At 44.6% G+C, this 22,226-nt stretch overlaps 1 protein-coding gene across 1 annotated transcript in view; it reads right to left on the reverse strand.

Annotated features, from left to right (window-relative positions):
- Positions 1 to 22,226, reverse strand: part of ARHGEF33 (Rho guanine nucleotide exchange factor 33) — a 47,164-nt gene that overhangs the window by 5,089 nt on the left and 19,849 nt on the right. The window contains exons 9-16 of the mRNA XM_077764242.1: positions 21,898 to 22,027; positions 16,198 to 16,330; positions 14,176 to 14,259; positions 12,911 to 12,994; positions 11,119 to 11,267; positions 9,920 to 10,084; positions 7,090 to 7,462; positions 2,010 to 2,149 (exon numbers count right to left, since the gene is read on the reverse strand). Of these exons, the coding sequence (XP_077620368.1) occupies positions 2,010 to 2,149; positions 7,090 to 7,462; positions 9,920 to 10,084; positions 11,119 to 11,267; positions 12,911 to 12,994; positions 14,176 to 14,259; positions 16,198 to 16,330; positions 21,898 to 22,027 (1,258 nt within the window). The remainder of the gene's footprint in view (positions 1 to 2,009; positions 2,150 to 7,089; positions 7,463 to 9,919; positions 10,085 to 11,118; positions 11,268 to 12,910; positions 12,995 to 14,175; positions 14,260 to 16,197; positions 16,331 to 21,897; positions 22,028 to 22,226) is intronic.

A 22,226-nucleotide genomic window follows, 5' to 3' on the forward strand; every position in this document is an offset into this window, starting at 1 on the left:
TGGAGAGTCCAGAGCTAGTCCTCAGCATTGTGCCAAGGGAGGTGGGGGGCTACAGAAAGATAAAATCAGGTCTTCCACATGGTGAGTCTTTAAAATTATAGGTCCCAACGCCATATTAATTTCTTGTTCCAGGTGTTAAAAAGATGTGATTACTCAGATTGATCTAAAACAAAGCCAACAAAGCAAATCTCAGCACTAGGAAGGACTCAGGGGCTTATCTTGGGCAATCTCCCACTTAGTGGAGGAATCCCTTCCATTAGCATCCCTGAGGAGGGCCATTTAGCTTCTACTCAGGAGAACCCACACCCTCATGAGGTAGCCAGCTCCAGACCCAGGCACCGCTTACCCAGTTCTCCTAGTTCAGTCCCCTGGATACATGGAGGGCAAGTCTACTCCCTCTGCCTCAAGTACTGGCAGAGCATTGTCTAACATCTCTCTGAAAAATGGAAATTTGCAGAGGAACCCCTGGCGAATCCATGGCACATTGCTTTCCAACAGACAGTACCCACTCATTATAAATGGCAGTGGCAAAAAAGTGGCTGCTTGTTTTGGGACTATTGTGGTTAAAAAAAAAAAAGAAAGAAAGAAATAGGCTCAAGCAGTGCCTGTGTTAGGGGTCCTTAGAAGGATTTAGGGGCCCAAATCCCAAGGTCAAGCTGGAGGGTTGCCTCCTTTCTAGTCTCTCCAACCTGGCCAAACATGACAGAAACAGGCACTGGGCCAAGAAAAATCTAAGTCTATGAACCTAAAGACAGGGACAAGTCTGAACTCCTCACCCTCTGCATAAAGGGGATCTAGCAATAGGCATGCACAGGGCTACCTCAGCAGAACTTAGCTGTGTCTAATTGCATCGCTTTCTCATTGTTCCAGTAAAAAGAGGCAGGGATCCTCAAGCAGAGATCCACTAATCTCAGTACCACCCTCCCCACAGGAGAAAAATTAAACAAACCATCAAAAAAAAGTCCTTACTCCAGGTCTGTCCTCAACTCTTCCATCCAGACCATTATCTAATTCAGCCAGTAACTTCTACCCTCAAGGAGAAAGTGATTTCCCTGGGCTTCCTCATCTATCAGCAACTCTCCAAAGGCAGCAATACACTTTCCCATCCACTAACTGTTTAAAACTGACTGCAAGAACCACCTCTACCAAGAGAAACTAAGTAAGGGTAAAGGATCCCTAAGGGAGGGGGGTAGCCTGAGGCCCAGTAGGGACAGAGACAGTAGTCTCTCAGGCAGAGAATGGCTGGACCGGAGATTCCCTCTAAGGTCAAAGGCTAAATGCTCAGATCTCTCTTCCTTACATCTCATGCTGGGATTTGACCACTGTCTCCCAGTCTGTAAGACAGTGGTGGTAAGTGCTGGCCAAAATGCCTGGTAGGTGATTTCATACAACAAGGACTTAGAATCTTAGAAGGACCACAGAAGGGAAATGTCTTGTTTTTGCCTCCTATGGAGTATGGAAACTCCATTAAAGTGATTTTTTAACTAGGGCCCAACCCAAATTCCTTCTGTAATTTCTGCTAGGGAAAACACTAGCAAAAGTCCCAATAAACATGTACTAGCATCCAGGACAACTATGACTCCTACAGGCAGAAGTGCTGAGATCCCTGGAAAACCTTCCACAAGTGAGGAGATTCAGATGGAATCTCCCATTACGCCCAACTCCAACAGTGAATCCCACGCCTCCCAGTTTAAAAGGGATCTCACTGTCACCAGTTCATTACCCCGGGGGCCTCCTCTGCTTACTCTTCTCAGACACATAACTTTGGGAACAAGGAAGTAGAGCTAGAAGGTAGAAGAGGCAGAGGACAGGGCTGAGTTTGCTTTTGCTCTAGGAGATTACAATGAGAAACATCTTGACCTGGCAGGAGTCATGGCTACTCGCTGCAGGCACTGAGCTTGAAGCAGTTGTGCGAAACCAGGCTACTTGAAACTTATTACTGTTAAAACCTGAAGACTTAACCCAAAGGGAAAGGAGTTACGATGCTGTCTCGTCTAAGGGCTACTCACTTCTTTTTAAAGAGCTTGCGGAAGGAGCTGCGAAAGCCCCCTTTCTGGTCTTGCCTGGGGTTTTGATCGCTGAAAGAGGTCTGTTCGCTTTCTCTTTCTTCCTTTGGACAGAATCTGGTGGTGTCTTCTAAATGCATCTCCTGCAAACACAAAAGAGGCGGGTTTATTCACTCTTTTCTAAAGCTAGTAGTATCCTGACTGGGACAATTTTTTTTACCTTTGCCACTCTCCTCTCCCACCCCAAAACACTAATGGTGAGAACCCTATTCAAACTAAAGCAAACCTAGGCTAATTAAGAAATCAGAAGCTGAGGGGCACCTGGGTGGCTCAGTCGGTTAATTGTCCGACTCTTGATTTAGGCTCAGGTCATGATCTCACAGTCGTGAGATGGAGCCCCGTCAGGCTCTTCGCTGAGCATAGAGCCTGCTTGGGATTTTCCCTCTCCCTCTCTCTCTCCCTTCCCGTTTCCTGCTTGCACACTCGTGCCTACTCTCTCTCACTCTAAGTAAATAAATAAACTTTTAAAAAAATCAGAAGTTAAAAAGAGGACAATTTTCTGCTGAGTGCAGAAGTAATTTGTATGTATCAAGGCAAACAGTCTTAGAGTAGGATTATGGTATAACAATAAAGATGAGGACATAAAGGAAGTTAGCAAGTATCTAGACTATGGAGAATAACTTCTTCTGGCACCAATACTATTCTGCCGGAAAACAAATAGTGGTCCCCTCACATCTCTGCATATGTTTCTCTTTCCACAAAGTTTCTTGATTGTAATGTAGTTTTAAACTCATGTTCCTAACTCCCCATTTGAGACATAAACGAGGGAAGGAGGCTTTGAGAGGTCAGATCTGTTTAGAAATGGCGACTATGTATATATGGGCATGTACGTGCAAGTGTGTCTATGTGCACGCCACACATTTCCAACCTGAAAATACACTTTTCATACGATTTTTATAATTCTGAATCCATGGTATTTGGAGTGTAAACTAAAAATAAATTAAAAAGAAGGCTCTATCTCCTGTGAACTTTCCAGTTTCTTTTTAAATGTGAGATGTGCAAGGGGCACCTGACTGGCTCAGTCCGTTAAGTGTCTGACTTCAGCTCAGGTCATAATCTTGTGTTCTGTGAGTTCAGGCCTTGCATCGGGCTCTGTGCGGACAGCTCAGAGCCTGGAGACTGTTTCAGATTCTGTGTCTCCCTCTCCCTCTGCCCCTCCCCTGCTCATGCTGTCTCTCCCCCTCTCTCTCTCAAAAATAAACATTAAAATTTTTTAAATAAATAAATAAAAATAAATGTGAGATATGCTAAATAAAATAGAGGGTGACTGAAATGAAAGCAACCAAAAATAGCTGCTTAATTTTGAACTGAGAACCCAAGAGGTCAAAGCAAACACCGCCCCAAAACTTTCATGAATTGGATATGTGATTGCTTGTTGACAGTGAAGTGAAACCTAGGGATGATTTTTTTTTTTCAGGAAACATGTGTTTGACTTTGAGAACTTAACTTGGGGTTGTAGTAGCAGATCTATAGATTCTCTGTGACTCTAATAGTCATAACTAAACTATGGAGAGCAACATCTTAATGGCTTGCTGCAGCATTTTTCAAAGTGTGGTCCTGGAGCAACAGAATCCCCTGGAGCTTCTATTTACAATGCAGGTCCCAAGGGTACCTGGACGGCTCAGTGGGTTAAGCAGTCAAGCTTCAGACTCTGGATTTCTGCTCAGGTCATGATCTCATGGTTCGTGAGATCAAGCCCTGCTAAGGGCTGCACGATGACTGCAGACCTTGCTTGGAAATCTCTCTCTCCCCCTCTCTCTCTGCCCCTCCCCCATGTCTCTCTCTGTTTCTCTCTCTCAAAATAAATAAATAAACTTAAAAATAAAATAAAATATAAAATGTAGATCCCTGAGCCCCAACCCAGACTTTCTGAATTGGAAACTCTGGAGTTAGGTCTAGGTAACCCTTATGCACATTAGATTTTAAAAATCAGTGGTTTAAGTTATGCTCCTGCCCACCTGTACTTGACGTTTATATGAGTCACCTGGGAATCTTGCTATAATGCAGACTCTGATTCAGTAGGTCTGGGGCAGGGCTTTTAGGGACTATTTAGGAACTGCCTATATTAAGTCTAAGGAAAATCTCTCTATGCAATCATTATCTTGATAATATCTTGCATTTGCATAGCATTCCAGACTTTACAAAAGCAAACTCACATACTTTATCTTATTTGGCCTGACCCTGCAACAACCCTGTGAGTTAAGTAAGGTATGTACTGGCTTATTTTTACAGATGAGAAAACTGGAGGCATAGAGATGCCAAGTGAATTGTCCAAAAGCACAGAGCTATTTGGCAGCAAATCTGGAACTAGAACCCAGATCTCCTGACACCCAGTCAGGTGCTCCTGGCACTAAAGCACGTTGCTTTCTTTCCTGACTCAGAGACACAGGGTTTGGCTGGTTCTGCAGGGCAGGGGTGGAAGATACACAGAGTATACTTAAGGAGATGTAACAGTAGGAGCTTTACACATCTCCGCAGGTAAGAGCCGACAGCTTTCAAGATGGGGCTTTTGAAGGGATCATCTTTTGCAACTAAAACCCCATCTCACTTCCACTTCAAAAGCACTCACACTCACATGCACACACATACACATATTTAAACATACAGATGTGTGCCCACATACACACACGCATATACATCCCCACCCATAGACACATGCACACACATAGACCCTCACGCACACACCACCTCTATCCACTTGGACTTTGCATTCTACCTCTCTCTGGGATTCCCAACGATCCATTTCTGATTTTTTAGAAAGAAAAATTCTGTCCAAAAATGGAAAAAGGTGAACTGTGTGAAAAACTCACATGCTTGAAAAATTTACTGATAACTGCAAGAGAAAAGGCCTCTTTTAATTGACTTCTATTTGATAACTCCTTAGTGTCACTTTCTGAACTGACTTGACTCATGCCCTGACACTGTTAAGGGATGAAACTTGCTGTCTAGTATGTCTGATTAGTAGTCCCTGATATATTGTTTAGTATTATCTGGTATGCCTGATGAACAACCACAAATGTTTCACTCATTATTTGCTTCTCAGATATATTACTTGTTATCTCTGATTAATGTTTTTTTTTTTTTTTACCCTGTCAATTGTTGAACTCCCATTTTTTCACTTAATAAGTAGGGGGATAAAAGGTACTTCTACGAACATGTGAAATAAAAATAAGCTTAGACTATACTAGTTAGAAGGTTCTGTATGTAAATCTCTGCCCATCCCCAGTCACTTTGTATTGGCATTATTTCCTATCTACTTCCCCTGTTAATGAACTTTGAAACTTCGACACGTACTCCAAGATTGAGTTGTCTAAGAAATTTTGCCTAACAGAATTTTGTAATGCTCAGAGTTGAAAATCAGAGCCAGAAAAACATCTGGGGCCCCTGGGGGAATCCCAGCAATTTTAGCTGAGCATAGGAAGGTCCCTCTGCAGGAACCAGTCAGACTTGGATTCCTGGAGTCCAGATCGGCTATAAGCTCCAAGGCTCTTCATGCCCAGTCCCTTCCTGTTCCTCTGGCCTGATGTCCACCACTCCCAGCTGGCACAGTATTCAAGAGGAAAAGCATCACCCTGCTATTTTAAAAAAAGACTCACGAGTCTTGTTCATATTTCCCTATCTCACTCGTCATCTAGGCGGCTTTTAAAACTGAATTCAGGCATTCAACTTATCCAGGAGGCCCTCTCTGACCATCAGCACCCCAGGAGGGTTTATATACCCCTCCTCGGTGTTCCCATAGTTTATTATGGTTATGTGTTTCTTCCCTGCAATAAGCTAGTGGTCCTGGAGGGCACAGATTAGGTGCCATTCATTTCTGAACCCTCAGCACTTAGCACATAGCCCATTGGAAGGCAGGTGCTCAGTGTCTGCTGAAGAATGAATGTAAGGAGTCAGTGATCCTCACTCTGTCCCCACTCCCGTGGAAATGAGAATAGGTGGTGTAGAGGACCCTTACTCCTGGAAAAACACCCCTCTAGCCTAGGCAAGGGATCCCCAGAACTTGATACAAGTGATACTTATTGCAAGTAAACTTAGTCCTGGACTATATCGTTTTCAAGATGTACCAATACAGAGCTTCCCTGTAAACTCTAACCACCACTTCTAAAGTGATGTTGAACAGAAAGGATGGTGGCAGGGGTCAAAGCTATCCTGCTACTGTCTGCTTAATCAGAAACTGCGTTGTTCCAATCACATGCAGAGAAATTAGGTGTTTGCCCAGGAACTACCAGACCTTTCATGGATAAGTATTTAAACACCTCTTTAAAAGTCCCAAGGCTTGCAAGACAGCAAGGTTAGACCTCAAAATACTAATGGACATGGACATTAGTCCAGTGGCATGGACGCCAAAGAAAGTACTTGTGAGTCAATGCCTCCTTGACTATTGTGCGGTCCCCGTCCCGAAGCGGAGTCTGCAAAGCAGTGTAACACCCTTTTCCGGGCACAAGGAGAGCAAGCAGAAATAAACTTCGCTTTGCTGCTGACTTTGCAGGGAGTCCACAGGGAGACGGAGCGACCCGCCTCCTCCCAAGCTACGAACAAGGCCAGTGCGTGTCTGTCGGGGAGCGGAGCGGGCTGGCGCACCGTGTTCAGCGTTTTGAACACCTCAACAAGAAGGTGCGCCTGGCAGGCAGAGGGAGACACGAACCTGGGACTTGTGTGCAGGGCTTTGAAAGTGAAGTGCAACTGTGAAGTGCCCCAGCTTAAGCAGCAAGGCAGAGAACACCTCGAACTCTGGGAGAGGGCGGGGGCGGTGTAAGGGTGTCTAACGGTCCGTCTTTCCTGCTGGCTCTTTGCCGTCATACATACACATGCAGGACACGTCCTCCTGCCCTGGCACCGCAGAACGGGCGCCTCCGGGGGCATCTGAGGGGCAAACCTCGGATCTGGGCTCTCCCTCGACGGCCTCCGCTCCCCCTCTGGCCAGCCCGCTTTCCCCTCCACGCTAGGGGAGCCCACGCCGCTCCCTGGAGATCTAGGCCCGGGGGCTGCCGGCGCTGTGGGTCTGGGTTCGGTTTTACTTTACCCTCCTTACTTCCAAATAGGTCTGCTTTTCGCTTTGGGACCTCTGTTGGGGGAAGAAGGTCCTGGGCGCGCCGCGGGCTGCGGCGGCGGCGGCGGCGGCGGCGGCCGGNTCGGCCGGGGCGCGCAGGGAGCGCTCCACGTTGCCCAGCGGCTCGGCGGGCGAGGGCTCGAAGTCCATCTCGGGGATGGCCTGCAGGGGCCCGGCGAGCGCCTTCACGTCCTGCTCGGCTGCACAGAACTGCGCGGGCGCCAGGAGGCTGTCGGGCCTCTCGTGCTTGCGGCCCTCCATCTCCCACTCGCTGGGCTTCCCGGGCTGCATGGGCTCCATCAGGCTTTGCTGTTGTTGGCTTTTCTTCACTGGGGGCATCAAACGTCTTTAAAAAGGAAACGATACAAAAAGGTGTGCTTACGGGGGGGTTAGTTGGGGCCTCTCCGCAAGCAGCGCGAAGCCGGGAGTACCACGGGAGCCAGATGGCGCCTAGGCCCCAAACCGCCAGTTCCTCTCCCCTCGGCCCTCCCAGGCGCCTACGTGTGTCACCTACCGAGCCCCACCGGCGTCTCCAGCCGGCAGTGCCCTCTGAGCCCTGGCCCCCGCGTGGGAGGGTGAAAATGCGGTCTATGAAGCGGATGCCTGGGGTGTCCGCACGCGCTGCAAGGCTCTGCGCGGAGGTGGCTGGTGAACCCGGATGGTCATCACTCCACCTACGGACGCTCTTACCCGCCCACCACGTGTCCAGAGCCGCAAGGTGCGTCCTTCCCCTCCCGTCCCGGTTTTGCCCGAGCAGTAAGATACGAAACAATGGAAACAACTTTCGTTGGACCCACGGACCTTTACACTTAAGAAAAATTACATTTCTAGATACGAACTTGAAAAGTGTTGAATCGAGGATGATGGTATATGGCGTTCACTGTACACTTTACTTTTGTGTATATTTGAAATTTTAAAGAAGTCCTTGTGGCTGTAGAGCATGCTGTATAAAGTCGTCTCAAACTTTCAGCCACAAAAACATGACCAAAATGAAAAAAAAGCTGTCACTCTGAATATGCCCAATTTCATGGAAGGATTTTTTTTGTTTCATCATGAGTAATGAATAATTTACATAGGATGTTAGGGTAGCATACACATCGGATTGGATGTGTTTTGTCAGTTCTGGAAGGTAACTGCCAGGCAGATGCGAGTGCTGGACTACACACTGACCCAACCTGATCTACTAGTTTATTAATTCTACCACATAAAGCCATTGAAAATACAAATGTAAATACTAAGTATAGAAAGATACCGGTGATCTTAAGGTGAAAATGAGGTCTCACACTTTCAAAGGTGAAAAGAAGTGATAAATGAAATAACTAACTTGAATTGTCTTTTAACTTGGAAAATTGTTGAGTTTTTTGCTGGCTATTTTCCCAACACAGAGTGCAATGGCCACCATCTTTTCAGGCTGGGTATAATCTCTAGGGATTTCATTGGGGGGGGAGTCTATTTGTTGGGCTTCAAAGAAGATAACTGTATCATTATCATAAAAGCTGAAGTGGGGGCGCCTGGGTGGCTAGGTATGTTTCACATCCAACTCTTGATTTCGGCTTGGGTCATGATCTCATGGTTCGTTAATTTAAGCCCCAAGTTGGGTTCTGCACTCATCGCGTGAAGCCTGCTTGGGATTCTCTCTCTCCCTCTCTCTATGCCCCTGCCCTACATGCTCTTCTGTGTTCTTTCTCTCTCTCAGCAAACCCAGCACAGGGCTCGAACTCACGAACCTTGAGATCATAACCTGAGTCAAATGCTCATAACCGATGCTCAACCAACTGAGCCACCCCAGAGCCCCTGGAAGTTTGAGTTTTGGTTTCCCTTATCTTTCCATAAATCCAGGTTTCAAAAGTAGCCAAGTTGACTTTATTTTTGTTCTTCAGAGGTTAAAAAGTTCCAAGTATAGGGGCGCCTGGGTGGCTTAGTCGGTTAAGCGTCCGACTTTCGCTTAGGTCATGATCTCGTGGTTCGTGGGTTCGAGCCCCGTGTCGGGCTCTGTGCTGACTGCCAGCTCAGAGCCTGGAGCCTGTTTCAGTCTGTGACTCCCTCTCTCTCTGACCCTCCCCTGCTCACGCTGTCTCTCTCTCTCTCCTAGAAATAAATAAAAATTAAAAAAAAAAGTTCCAAGTATATAAATGGCCTATTCCTTAAGTAAAAATCGTTAAGAATTATTTGCTCAATAAGAATCCAGCTTAGTGTGCCAGAGGATTGTATGCAGAGACTTTAAAAAGCTGTCAAATCCATCCACCGCTCAGAAAAGCTTTAAGAGAAGCTGCCATAAGTGGAGAAAAGAGTTTATGAAGTCCCTTTCTGAAAAAGCTTCAAAGGGAATTGGGAGGGCTAAACTACAGTCTCTCTGCATCACCTCAGGCCTATTTCTCTTTTCAGAGCCTAGAGCTCCACTCACCCCTGACTGGGATTCTCTCCCTCTACTACACCTTTTGGAGAATGTAAGGTCCCACCCTTCTGAAGGCCTATGAGATGACTTCCTGTCTTCTTGCGGCACTCTTTGCCACCCAGTCACCATCCAAACGCAAAGAGACTTATGCTGTAGGTGGAGGGTGGTTAAGTGTGATCAATTGTTAGGAGCGCCCTTCAGCCTCTAGGCCTGCCCGTTAACATTAGCCTTCCTCTGGGATCCAAGTTTTGGGTCAGCTGCTTCCCTCCCACATAGAGGCCTGATGGGCCAAGAGGGAGGAGAGTCACGTAGATCATACTCCTCATTCAGGCTGTCCTGCTACCCCACACAGACCACTTGGCACCCAAGGGCCTTGCCAGTAACATTTCCGTAGCAACAGATACTTACGTGACAGCAGGGCCGGAGCTGGGAGCAGAAGGGTAGGGTTGCAGCATCTCTTCTGAGTGGATCCCACTGTCACGGACAGCCTCAGGCCCTGCCGTGGGGGAAGCATCTTGTGCAGTATTTGCACACTGGGAAGCCAGGCCTTTGTACAGCTTCGCCATGGATGACCTATGAGAAGAGAAGTAATCATTTTCAGGGTGTACAGTGGGAAATTGGCTCTAAACACACAGATTATGACCAGAAAGAAAAGGAGACAACATTGTTAGATGAAGCTCATCTGTGAAGTTCCCTTTCTCTCTCTCTCTCTCTCTCTCTCTCTCTCCATGGCACTCTACAAACAAGGTTGTTCACCTAACAGTGTAAGCTAGATGCTGGGCAAGAATAAGGATGGTGATTAATTGCCTGAATTAAGTGTTGGGGAAATGGGTGGTACAGGAAGATAGCCTTCATTAGAGGAGCCCTGGCTCGGGAGACAGCCTCTTTTTCTGGTCTCAAACACCCACAGCAGTGATTCTGGTTTCCTCATTAGTTGGAATGAGGTTGAAGGAAATCCAGGTCATTAGAAAGTTCTGCTGTAGGTTGCTTCTGTTCCCTCGGAAGCCCAGATTCTCCCTAATTAGCCCTTTTTGTTTCTTTTTAGCATTAAATTTGTCCAAGCGCTACCCTCCCTTATTTGTTTTGTTTGTATCCATAACACTTATCACTGTCTAACTTATTTATTAACTTGCTGTCCAGCCCTAGAAAGTTCCATGTGGCAAAGATCATTGCCTGTTTTTTTCATTGCAGTATATTCAGTACATAGAGCAGTGCCTGATGCACAGTAAGTGCTCAATAAATAATTTGTTGAATTAATGAAAGAAACTACATTCTGGCCTTTAAACTGCATTTTTTTAGTCTGGCAAGCTTAGGGAAACAATCATTTTCAAGATGGTTAGTAACATGAGATAAGGGGGGATCTGCGTAGGGATTAGAGTAAAACTGTTTATTTTTCTAAAGTAATTTCCACCAGGTAATAAGTACCTCCTTCCCTATGGACAGCCTGACCACCCCATTCCCCACCTCTCCGCTGTTTTCCACCTCCTGTCACTGCATGTCAGCCTCTTCACACACAGTATGGTTACGTGAAAGGTACCCACATTGTCTGTGTTCTTGTTCTTAGCAACCTTGGATCAACCCTCTAAGCGGCACCATCAGAAACTTACTTCTTGAGCTTTTTCCGTTTCTGAATAAGCAAATCCTCATTGCATTGAAACAGCAGGGTGTAATGCGAGATAAATACTCGAAGGCGCTGAACACACACCAGAAGTAGGTAATAGTCAGGGTGCTCCTGCTCTGTGAACTTCAGGACGTTCTGGATGGAGGGAAAAAAGGAAGCAGCACTGCATAATTAGAATGAAACATTTCGTCTCTTGTGCACTTTGCCTCCATCTGCTGTGAGCGTTTGGTAGCCATTTAGTCAAAACAACAATACGCATGGCCAACCTAATTGGCTGAAAGGTTAACCTTAATCTAATTAAGCTTAAAGGTTAAACTTGACATTCTCTTTGTTCATCACAGCAAGGGAGAATAATAGTCATCACTGCTCCTGTTTTGGTTGGATGGGAGCGTAGAATAATTCCATCTGAAATATTTGAAGGATCTACTCGTTAGATTTTTGAGGTAATGGAGCCATTCTAACAATCACTGTCTATAAGAATGCCTTATAGTCCAAATGAGTCAGACTCATGTGAGAATGTCAGGCATCAAGGGGAGGGTGTTTATGATCAAGCGTGGTCTGGTGGATGCCTGGTCTGGTGGTCCCTATTCTATTGCCTATTATGTTGTAGTGGGAAACACATGTTAGTTGCATCCGGAAAGCTAACATGTATTGAGTCTTCCTATTGCCAAGTACTAATCCCTTTACACATTTGTGTTCTCATTTAATGTTTACCACAGACAGATTAGATAGGTACAGTTATTATCTCCATTTAACAAATAAGGAAATCAAGGCACAGTGAAGTTAAGTAATCTTCATTAGGTCACACATCTAACAAGTAGCAGAGCCAAAATTTGAACTCCAGTCAGACAGTAGAATCGGGGCTCTTACTTACCATACTGCTCGCAAGACCTGGGTTTGAGTCCTAGACTTTTTTCACCTATAACAAGTGTTACTGAATTTCTTTGGCTCTCCATTTCCTAATCTAAGCAATGGTAATGATATCTATTTCATGGGATTATTGAAAACATTAAAAAATAATTTATTGTGAGAAGATTTTAAAAACTAAGGCCACATATAATTAGACGTCTTTTTATTATTGATACTGGGCTACATCTACTTGAGATAAATCCCAGGCATTTCTAAGATGCTTTCAACTGAATTGCTTATGAAAATCAGTCAGAAATTAAACCATAACAGGTGGATGTTAGAAATAAGAGGGACGCTTAGGGATGCTGGTGAGCCTTTCTCTCAAGTCTGTTTCCTCCAAGGTGCTGTAAACCCTGTGGGAAAATGATGTGCAGAAGTCAGCTTGTCAACTTCATGCTTTCTCTGTGACGTGAGACATAATGGCAGACCCTCAGACTCCAGCCAAAAGAAAGTAGTCAGGATAGTGGCTAAGTGGACAGGTTACATAAATACTTCTTAGATGCCAGGGATGGGGTAAGAGTTTAGGGGTACATTTAGATGGCTGTAGAACAAGGTGGGAGCGACTAAATAGGTACTCAGAGTCTACCAGGAGCTGCTATAGAAGATCCTGGATCAGCAGAGGTGGCAATTGCTGGCAAATGAAGATAGAACTTCAAAGGCAGATATCATGAGCCAAAAATTTTTGGACACTGAGATTTCAGTTTATACCACAAGGTAGGAATGGGGTGATCATAGCAATCAAAATCATTTAATTACTCCTTAGAAATACCAATGATTCTTCCTTGACCCTTGACGGTGTTTCTTATTTGGAAGCCAAAAATAATAGTTCAGCTTGAAAATCATTTTGGTGGCTTCCCAGCCATGCCTACCTGCAGATGTATCAGATATTCAGGGATGCGCTGGACTATGTGAAAAAACAGTGTGTAGATGTCAGATTTAATCTCTTCATCACCCTGAATGAAAGAAAGGTAGAGTCACTCTTCAGTGTCCCTCCAGCTCTGGCTGTAGAACCCCCAGAGTCAGGCCTACCAGAGTAGGGAGAGTTTTTTATTCCCAGAGCATTTTCTTTCTCTAAAGTGTCATGGTCCTTCATTGGATAGGCCACTTGTTCAGACAGGCTCAAGGAGACAATTCTCCTGTAGCAGGGAGCATATCATATAATTCTTTAGAATCCACCCAATTTCCCAAACAACCCTCTCCTCCCCCCCACCCCCACTCTTGTTAGCACAGTGCCGGACAGAAGTGGGAACTCAGTAAATTATATTTCAGAATGAGTTCATTCAGGTTCTCTTGCAAGGAGTCCTTACAGTGGCTTAGTAATAGGCACCAAGGGTAGACTGGAGCCTCATGAGGGTGGAGACAGAGTATAACTAGAAGCCAGTCGACTGGGCTAGCAAAGCAAACATGTTGGACTCTCTCCATGTCCCTTTCTTTCCCTTCCTCGTCTCACCCTCTCCTCCCCTTCCCTTCCTTTCCTCTTCTCAAATATTTGCTGAGTGCTAACATGTGGTAGGTATTATACTTATAGGGTTGAGAGTAGTGGGGGATGGGGAGTTGAAGTAGAACGTTAATAAGAAAGAGACCCTCACCTCTTGTGAAACTTGGTTAAGTCTTAACTTTAGGCTTCTGATAGAGTTTCTTCCTATTGACCTAAAATAACTAGAATCGTTAGATATTTATATGTGCTTATCGAGCACCTAATATAGCATTGCAGTAGCAATACTTAAAGCTACATGATTAGAACCACTTTATGATCTTATAAACTGACACAGGATGATTTGAGTTTAATATTCAGATTCAAATTGCACATGAAAAACAAAAAAAAAAAAACCCAACCCTCATACAGCATGCAAGCTGCAGCCTGAGGATCTCTGCTTAGAACACCTGTTTACTTTGTGTAAACTTCCAGTGTAATAGAACAGAGGGTCAGTGAGGCAGGGTGCGGACCAAAGCACTGGCACTCACCCTCGAGTGGGCTCCTTTAAGTCCGAGTAGGATGTCAGTGGCTCTGTTCGAGCCATTCCTGAGCCTGGAAGATAAGCTGAATGCATGTGTTGTGTTCGCCTAGGTGGATGAGCGACTTCCTATAGATACACCTGTAACCAAAGGCAGTGCACACCCAGGGTCACCTTACCTCCTTGAGAACAACAACATGAACCAAAGAGATGCATTCAGGCAGATCCCTCAGGTAGGCAACGTAATAATCCAAGAAATTATTCTTAAAAACAAACACAAAAATGCATGGTAAGAATCTGGAAACAGAAATGATATCAGCTAATATTTTTATAGTTGTGTATTTCAGAAAGGAGTACTTTACAGACATTATCTTGATCTTTTATTTAATGTGTTCGTTAATATGTTTTTGGGGTTTTTTATTCATTTTTTAAATCTTTTTGGTTTTAAGATAAATATCCCTATGGACTTGGGAACCAAAACTCAATAGCCCTGCTTTAATGAGAGAAAGTGGAAAACCAATACAGTGGAGAGGGGTCATGTACGTTGAAAAAGTATTTTTGTTATGTTTAGTTATTTATTTTGAGAGAGAGAGAGATGGGGGGGAGGGCAGAGAGAGAGAGAGGGAGAATCCCAAGAAGGCTCCACACTGTCAGCACAGAGCCCGACACAGGACTCAATCCCACAGAACTGTAAATCATGACCTGAGCTGAAATCAAGAGTCAGACACTTAACCAACTGAGCACCCCAGGTGCCCCGAAAGTGTTTTTAAATTGTTAAATGATTAAAATGCATATTTTGTTTTTAAGTTAGTTTTCATTTCAGTCATCTACATCCAATGAGTAACTTTGTCCAACCCACCTCCCAGTGTCCAGACCAGTGATTCTCAACTTTTTCCATGAATTGTGTATTTCCACCAATTGTTTATTCTCCTATGCAGTATGCCTTCAAGAAAACAGTTTTCACCTTCCAAAGTTATATTCCCATAGATATAACAACTCTCAGACCAAGAAAGCATACTGAATACAAATGAGTAAGAGAGATATTAGAGGGATTGCATTACATCCACACAAATAAATAATTTGTAAACTTTGTGTTATTACTTACAGTTGAGAATCACTGATACACAGAATTTGATGGCAGGTATGACTTGCAGACCAATTTTATTTAGCCCACACAATATTTTTTAAATAAGAAATTTTCACACAGAATTCTGGATTTCCATCATCTCTTAAAGTATCTGAAGACCTGGCAACTGTAGTCCCTTCTTCCTTTCTTTTCTTCTTTTTAAAAAAATTTTTTTTAATATTTCTTTTTGAGAGAGAGAGACAGTGTGAGCAGGGGAGGGTCAGAGAGAGAGGGAGACACAGAAGGAAAACAGGCTCCAGGCTCTGAGCTAGCTGTCAGCACAGAGCCTGATGTGGGGCTCGAACCCAGGAACAATGAGATCATGACCTGAGCCGAAGTCAGACGCTTAACCAACTGAGCCACCCAGGTGCCCCTGTAGTCCCTCCTTCCTGAATAATAATTGGATAATATTCCTTGTAGAAAAACATATGTGCTCCACCTAAGCTCACCTCCTCACAGTCCATATAGTATTACATGATGCTTATTGCCACTCGTTTATATCACTCTCTGGACCCATAGGCATTTGAGTTTGCAACCTCTGGCCCGGGTCATATTTTCTTTGTCGAACATTACAGAGATTTCAAAACCCGGCCCCCTTTTCTCCAAAGAAGTGAAAATAAAAAACGTTCAAGATGAATCACTGCCTATCACATTTTTAAATCTCTGTAAGGAATGAAATTAGGTATAAAATACAAGCACATACACAAACCCTCCTATATTAATTTTGGATGGATGGATATGTATTTGCATATTTATATACAAATACAGACACACATTTACATGCATACTAAACAGGTCATTCTACATCATATAGTGGAAAGCGATGGGCTGGAGGTTAGGAGACATGGGTCACAGATCCATGACTGCCTAGCTAGCGGGTGCTTTCAGCAAAGCCTTTTAATGTCTCTGAACTTTATTTCATTATCTATAGAGTGAGGAGGTTAGACTAGATCTCAGCAGGTTTCCTATCTGTGAAAAATCACTGGTTTGAGGTTCTCCAGAGAAACAGACAAGGGAGACACAGATGTGTGTAATTCAAGTTTATGTGGGATTTTTTTTTTTTTTTACAACTTACCTCATCATTTGTTAATTTAAGGAATAAATCTCCAAGAACTCCTTGGCGTGGCCACTTCAGGACCCTTTCCTGCAGAGCATGGAGCAAATCAAGGTGCTGCTGGACAAGGTACCGTAAAGAACCAGGGAAGAGGCTTGAAACAAAATAGAGATAGGATCACACAAACCAAATGTAGAGAAGAAAAGAGTCTATAATAACATATGCAGCAGGTCCCATTTTCCCAGTCATTCAAAATATTCTGAGTCACAGCTCTCTCTACATTCAGATTCAGGAATTTTTTTTAAAGTTTGCCACTGTAGACCTGATAGAAAATATCCTCAGGATGTAAAAAGACTCATTACCAATGGTTCCTACACAAATGTATAGTGCACTAACAAAGAGCATTTCCCTTGAATGGCTTTTTTTAAGCTTATTTATTTTTTTTTTTTAGTAATCTCTACACCCAGCAAGAGGCTCAAACTCACAAAACCCTGAGATCAAGAGTCACATGCTCTTCCAACAGAGCCATCGAGGCACCCCTTGAATGGCCTTTTTAAATCCAAACTGTTACTCTCTCATTTATGTGAAAGAAGAAATTCTCAGGGTAATCTTTTTCAAAATTTTAAAGTTATTTCCACCTGTGCAAAATAGTCTATCCTAATTAGTGTTGTAGACAACAGCACTAATTGGCACTTGGTCAGTCTTAGCTACTGGGAAGAAGGAAAACGTGTTTAAAACTGCTAACTGAGGGGCGCCTGGGTGGCTTAGTCGGTTGAGCGTCCGACTTTCGCTTAGGTCATGATCTCGCGGTTCATGGGTTTGAGCCCCGCGTCGGGCTCTGTGCTGACTGCCGGCTCGGAGCCTGGAGCCTGTTTCAGTCTGTGACTCCCTCTCTCTCTGACCTTCCCCTGCTCACACTGTCTCTCTCTCTCTCTCCTAGAAATAAAAAAAAAAAAAAAACATAAAATAATTCTTTAAAAATAAATAAATAAAATAAATAAATAAAACTGCTAACTGAAAGCTCAGGGGACAGGCGTATGAAAGTGTTCCTTTCTCTTCCCTTCATTTTCCAAGAGGAGTACTGGGCAAGGACAGAGCCTTGCCTAGGAGGCTGTTGACCAGGCCTGGCCCGCTGCTCCTGGGAGTTTCACAGAGCTCCCTTCCTACTCTCGCAGATGCTCTCTCCCCCATCCCTCAGTGTGCCTCGCGTTTTTGTTTTTTTTTTTGGCTGTTTTTGTTTTTGGGTTGTTTCGTTTTGTTTTCTCAGAGGAAATGAAGGGAGGAGGAGAGGTGTCAGAGAAGGACACATTGGAGAGGAGAGAGGGAAGGAATCATGGAAGGAAGAAGGGGGTGGATGGACAAGGGTGTAAGTAAGAGGCCTATGGGAACGAGATGGAAGCTGCAAGGAAGCAGAGCCTTGCTGGGCTACATGCGGCAGGGACCTGAGCTCTAACTGGGTGACTTATGGGAACTGAAAGTAGGTTCCCTTGTGCTTTGAAGACCACACGTTTATAACAAAGACGAACGTGCTGGCCTGCTTGTCACCGAGAGCTGAACTTACGTGGGTATTTCTCCAGGGTCCAGTGAGACTAAATTAGTGGACAGTTGGTGTGCTTTCTCAACCCTGAACAAGCAGAGCTTTGTTGAGAACAGTAGGGAGACCATTAGTTTGATAAGAGGCATTTTAACCCATCAAGATTCAGAGAAGACACACAGAAAACGGAGAGGGTACCCAGCCCCCTGCGAAAAGATACAAGGACTCCTTCATTCCTGCCTTTTCCCCTCTACCTCCTGTGCGACTGGTCTCCGCCTACACGAAGCCAGCTGGTCCGCGCTTCCTGAGCTCTTACAGCTGGCACAGTGGGCTCGGGAGATCGAAGTGATTCCTGTCTGGATGAGAAGGAATTTGGACGGGTGGCTAGGAGACAGACTGAGTGGGAGGAAACCACAACGCTGCTGGAGGGAAGCCCAACTGATTGAACCGAACAAGTGAAACACTGCACCAGCCAAAGGTCTAGATGTGAAAGACTGCTCCCCACCCAAGGCTACCATGGCTTCCAGGGATGTTCCTGGTGTGACACTGAAATCTGCTAGGGCCCCACTCCATGGTGAGATCTGACTTGGAGATGGGTTGTCCATGTAGGTTATGCAATACCTCTTAGATTACCTCTTTTCTTTCTTTCTTTACTGCTCTCCTGGCCTTGCCTGGCCTCACCTGCACTCACCTTCTTTCTCTTTCTTTTGAGACAGCTGCCTTCCGCTACATGGTGACCAGTGTACTTGCAGAGTTGGAGAGCTGATAACTTGGCTGGAGTCCAAGTACCTCCACTGAGGTAACAGATCACCACTCGGGGTGAGGGGTGAGGGTCAGAAAAGGCTAATGCTCCCATCAAGTATTATGGAAACACATAAGTTACAGGAAGAGCAATGACCTTTGGTGGGTTCTGCACCAAATATTATGGGGGAAGAATGTTCTATTTAATAAGGATATTATCTGAAATTGGAGAGGAGTGTGGAGGAAGTGAGCCAGGAGACGGAGAACAGAGAAAGAAAGAAGCAAGCTGTATAGACACACAAACTCACGTAACCTATTTCACTGTTTTGCCTAGAGCCAGACCTGACTCCGAGAAGCAACTTTTTCATGAAGATGAAAGTATTAAAGGCTCAACTTCTTATCTGTTCCTTACCAGGAGTGAAATCATGGCAATGTGAGTTGTTTATTCTTTTTTAAAACCTTCAAAGTTATTTCAACACCCACCCTACAGTACTTAAAAACAAGGGAAATATACTAAAAACAATGAAAGAAATCCCAGTTATAGTTTCAAGTTAATAACTTAGCTCTTGCCAATCCAATCTTAGGCCAAAATAACTCCTGAGCTTCATTCAGCAGCAGAGATGTGACCAAATTTGAGCCACGGGGATAATGAAACGTACGCCACCTGGTGGTGATCTGTAACACACTTAGTTCTTGGTAGATGTGGTGCCGGAGTTTAGCTTATAAGGCTAACTAACTGGCAATCAGGTCAAGCTGACTTTGCCCCTCCCTACAAGTATTCCGACAGACAGGACTCTTCCATCCTGAGCTTATAACCCTATGTAGGTGAATCAGATGAGAAAAAGCCAAGAACTCCACCTTCTGTGATCCTCCAACAAATGAACAACAGCCCACAAGTTCCACTCAGACGTCAGCTGGTAGCTTGTGTCCTTGCAGCTTCCAGCCTAAGGGCAGGGCTGGCTTGAAACAGGCCGTGGAGGCTCTTGAAGGCCTTGTGTTTTTTCCTAGGGAAATCCTAAAGTTGTATGTTATAGGTTTCAGAAGGTGTGGCAACCTCGGTTTTGAGTGTCAGGTTAGAGTTACGGTGGGTTTTATTTTCACCCCCAGGCTACTTTTCAACAGGGGAGAAAGTGCTGAAGCCTTGCAATGTATGATGGGAAAGATAAGAACTGTTACTAACTTGTTTTCATCTTTGCATGGGGGCAAATGCCAGTAGAGAAAAGGAATGATCCCATTCTGCTATGTTTTTCATTCAGCTCGTCTATTTAAAGCACACATGGGAGCCTCAGAAAAGCTTAGAGAAAAGAAGAAATTCAGTGAGTGAAGGAGGATAATGGAAATCTCACCCTACGGCGGAAAAATGGCAACACAGCAAAGCTCAGAACTAGAATCTATATGAGTAAGACTGAGTATCGACTTAAAGCTTTTCTCATCTTGATCTATGAAAAGAAAAAAGAGGGTTAGCTTCATAAATAACTAACATGAATAGCATCATCATGGATATCAGAAATAACTGTTATCTTATTTTCATAGATAATAGTTTTAATCTCATGATTTGGGGGAGATTAGTCCATCCTCAGTAACGGGTCATGAGCGAACATCGTAGACAAGCAGGAAGTGACGGCAAGTTGAGGAGAGGTTCCATGTGCCAAGCGCATTTTTAGCATCCCTACCTGCCAAATCAGTTGAGATCCAAAGTAAGAACCTATGGGCCGTTAGGAGGGAAGCCTAAGCTGTGAAATAAGAAGGAACAGAAAGTCAGCTTCTGGCTGAGAAACTTGACATATTGCTTGTCAGTCAGGTGATGTCTTTGAAACTACAAGGTCCTTAGAGAAGTGGCGTGATGCCGAAAGATCACAAGGACAGAGGGACACAAGCCTGGGGGTGAATTCAGGCACTAATTGGCTGTGAGGCTTTAAACCCCTCTGGACCTGAGTCTCTTCATCTTTAAGACAGGGTTCACGGGGATCTTGTGAAGATTTCATGAAGTTATAAATGAAGTGCCTAATTACTGTGTTCCAGAATGAACAGTTCTCTCTCCTGACCCCATCCCCAAATTTTCAGATACAAGGAAGAGAGGCTGCTGGCTTAGAATCTCAGATGTTGAAGCAAAACCACACCCAGAGGTAGACTTGCTTTTATATTTGATTCATATGTGAACTGAGCAGGTCTCCAGCAACAGCAAGATAGCTGGAGGCCATAGAGACACCTCAGAGGGCTGAAGGGCAATGTGGGAGGGAGCAACACGTTGCATTGGAGTCTAGCAGGAGAATCAAGGGCCAGATGGGGAAAGAACGACCAGCGGGAATCTAGGTGGCCACTGAGAGAAGGTGAAGCCTGGTCCAGGTCCTCTAGTGGTCAGGGCTTTCGCCATGTCATATCACCCTTTCTGTGCCTTGTTTTCTATGCTTTGTTTGCCTCAGTTTTGCAGTAAAATAATTCTTGAAAATAGTCAAGCCACTTTCGAGTTTGTCAGGGAGTGTTCCCTCACCTCAGCCCTTTAGCAAGGGGAGCTTTGTGCTCAGGTGACTAGGTACCTTGTTGGCAGCCACAAAGCCAAGTAAAGTGAGGGGATGGAAAAGAGCAGGAAAATACAATTAGGGGCTTCCCTAGATAGATTCACAGTTTATGAGCCACCAGCGTCTATTACCTGATAGAATATTTAAACCAGCAATGCTACATTTATCTGTAATAGCCCGTAATCCAGACTTTCCAAGCTTTTGGATTGGCCTTTTCCTCAACTAATCCATCTTCATCACATTAGTCCTTTCCATTAAATCAGAGTTTCCTCCTTCCTGCTTTTCTCAATGGAGAAGAGGCAGACAAATAGAAAGACTGTGAACAGATACCAATCAAGAGTGTTGTGATCTTGGGGCCAGCATGCTCCAGACCCTGTGGAAGTGCCGCCCCATGCTACACACACATGCGCTCATGCGTGTGTGCGTGCACACACACACACACACACACACTACTTATGCACCATCCAGTACTATGGGATCACCGGAACAAATGAGAAAGATCCAAGTCCAGAGTTCACCAGCCCTGGCCATTATCTGATGGCCACTTAGTGCTTCAGACCTCCCTGCTCCATTCCCTTACACTTCCCCCCCTAACGCCCTCCCCCCATGAGCCCTGTGGCCTAACCCTAACCCATGAGAACATGCAGATGGCAACAGAGAGCAAGGTCTCCCTCATGGTAGCATTTATTTTCCCTTTAGGTTCTTTACAGACATGCCAGGGATACTGAAGTCCCCAGAGACTGTACTCTGTTTTCTGTCTAAATTTGAGACTTGCCAGGGGTTACCTGCTCTCACTGCCTACACTCTCTCCAAAGACTATTCCTGGAACTCTTCACAGGTCCCAGAATTCCCCAAGAGGAAACAATAAACAACTTACCTTAAATCTTAAGCAATCTGAAAAAAGAAAGGCAATGAATACATGGATACCTTCTCTCTTTGGAATTCCTCTTTCCATCTGACCCTTGGAATGTTGCCTTGATCTTCAGGATCAGAGAGATGTTGATGACGTATTTTCTTTCCGATTCAAGCAGTTCTAGAGCCACAGTCTGTCTTTTAGCTTTAAAAATAAATCAAAGAGGGAATTTTTCTCAACCACTCCTTCCCAAAACTGTATTAAATCATAGAGAGCAATAAAAAGACATTGAACCCAATAAAAAGAGACATCAGCAAGTTTTTGGAAGATGGAAAACAGAATGGAAACATGGTAATTAATTCAGCACAGTGAGGGCACAAAACCTTGGTGTTCTCATCCACAG

Source organism: Crocuta crocuta, unplaced genomic scaffold (genome assembly GCF_008692635.1).
Source record: "Crocuta crocuta isolate KB4526 unplaced genomic scaffold, BGI_CrCroc_1.0 scaffold164, whole genome shotgun sequence".
Taxonomy (NCBI): domain Eukaryota; kingdom Metazoa; phylum Chordata; class Mammalia; order Carnivora; family Hyaenidae; genus Crocuta; species Crocuta crocuta.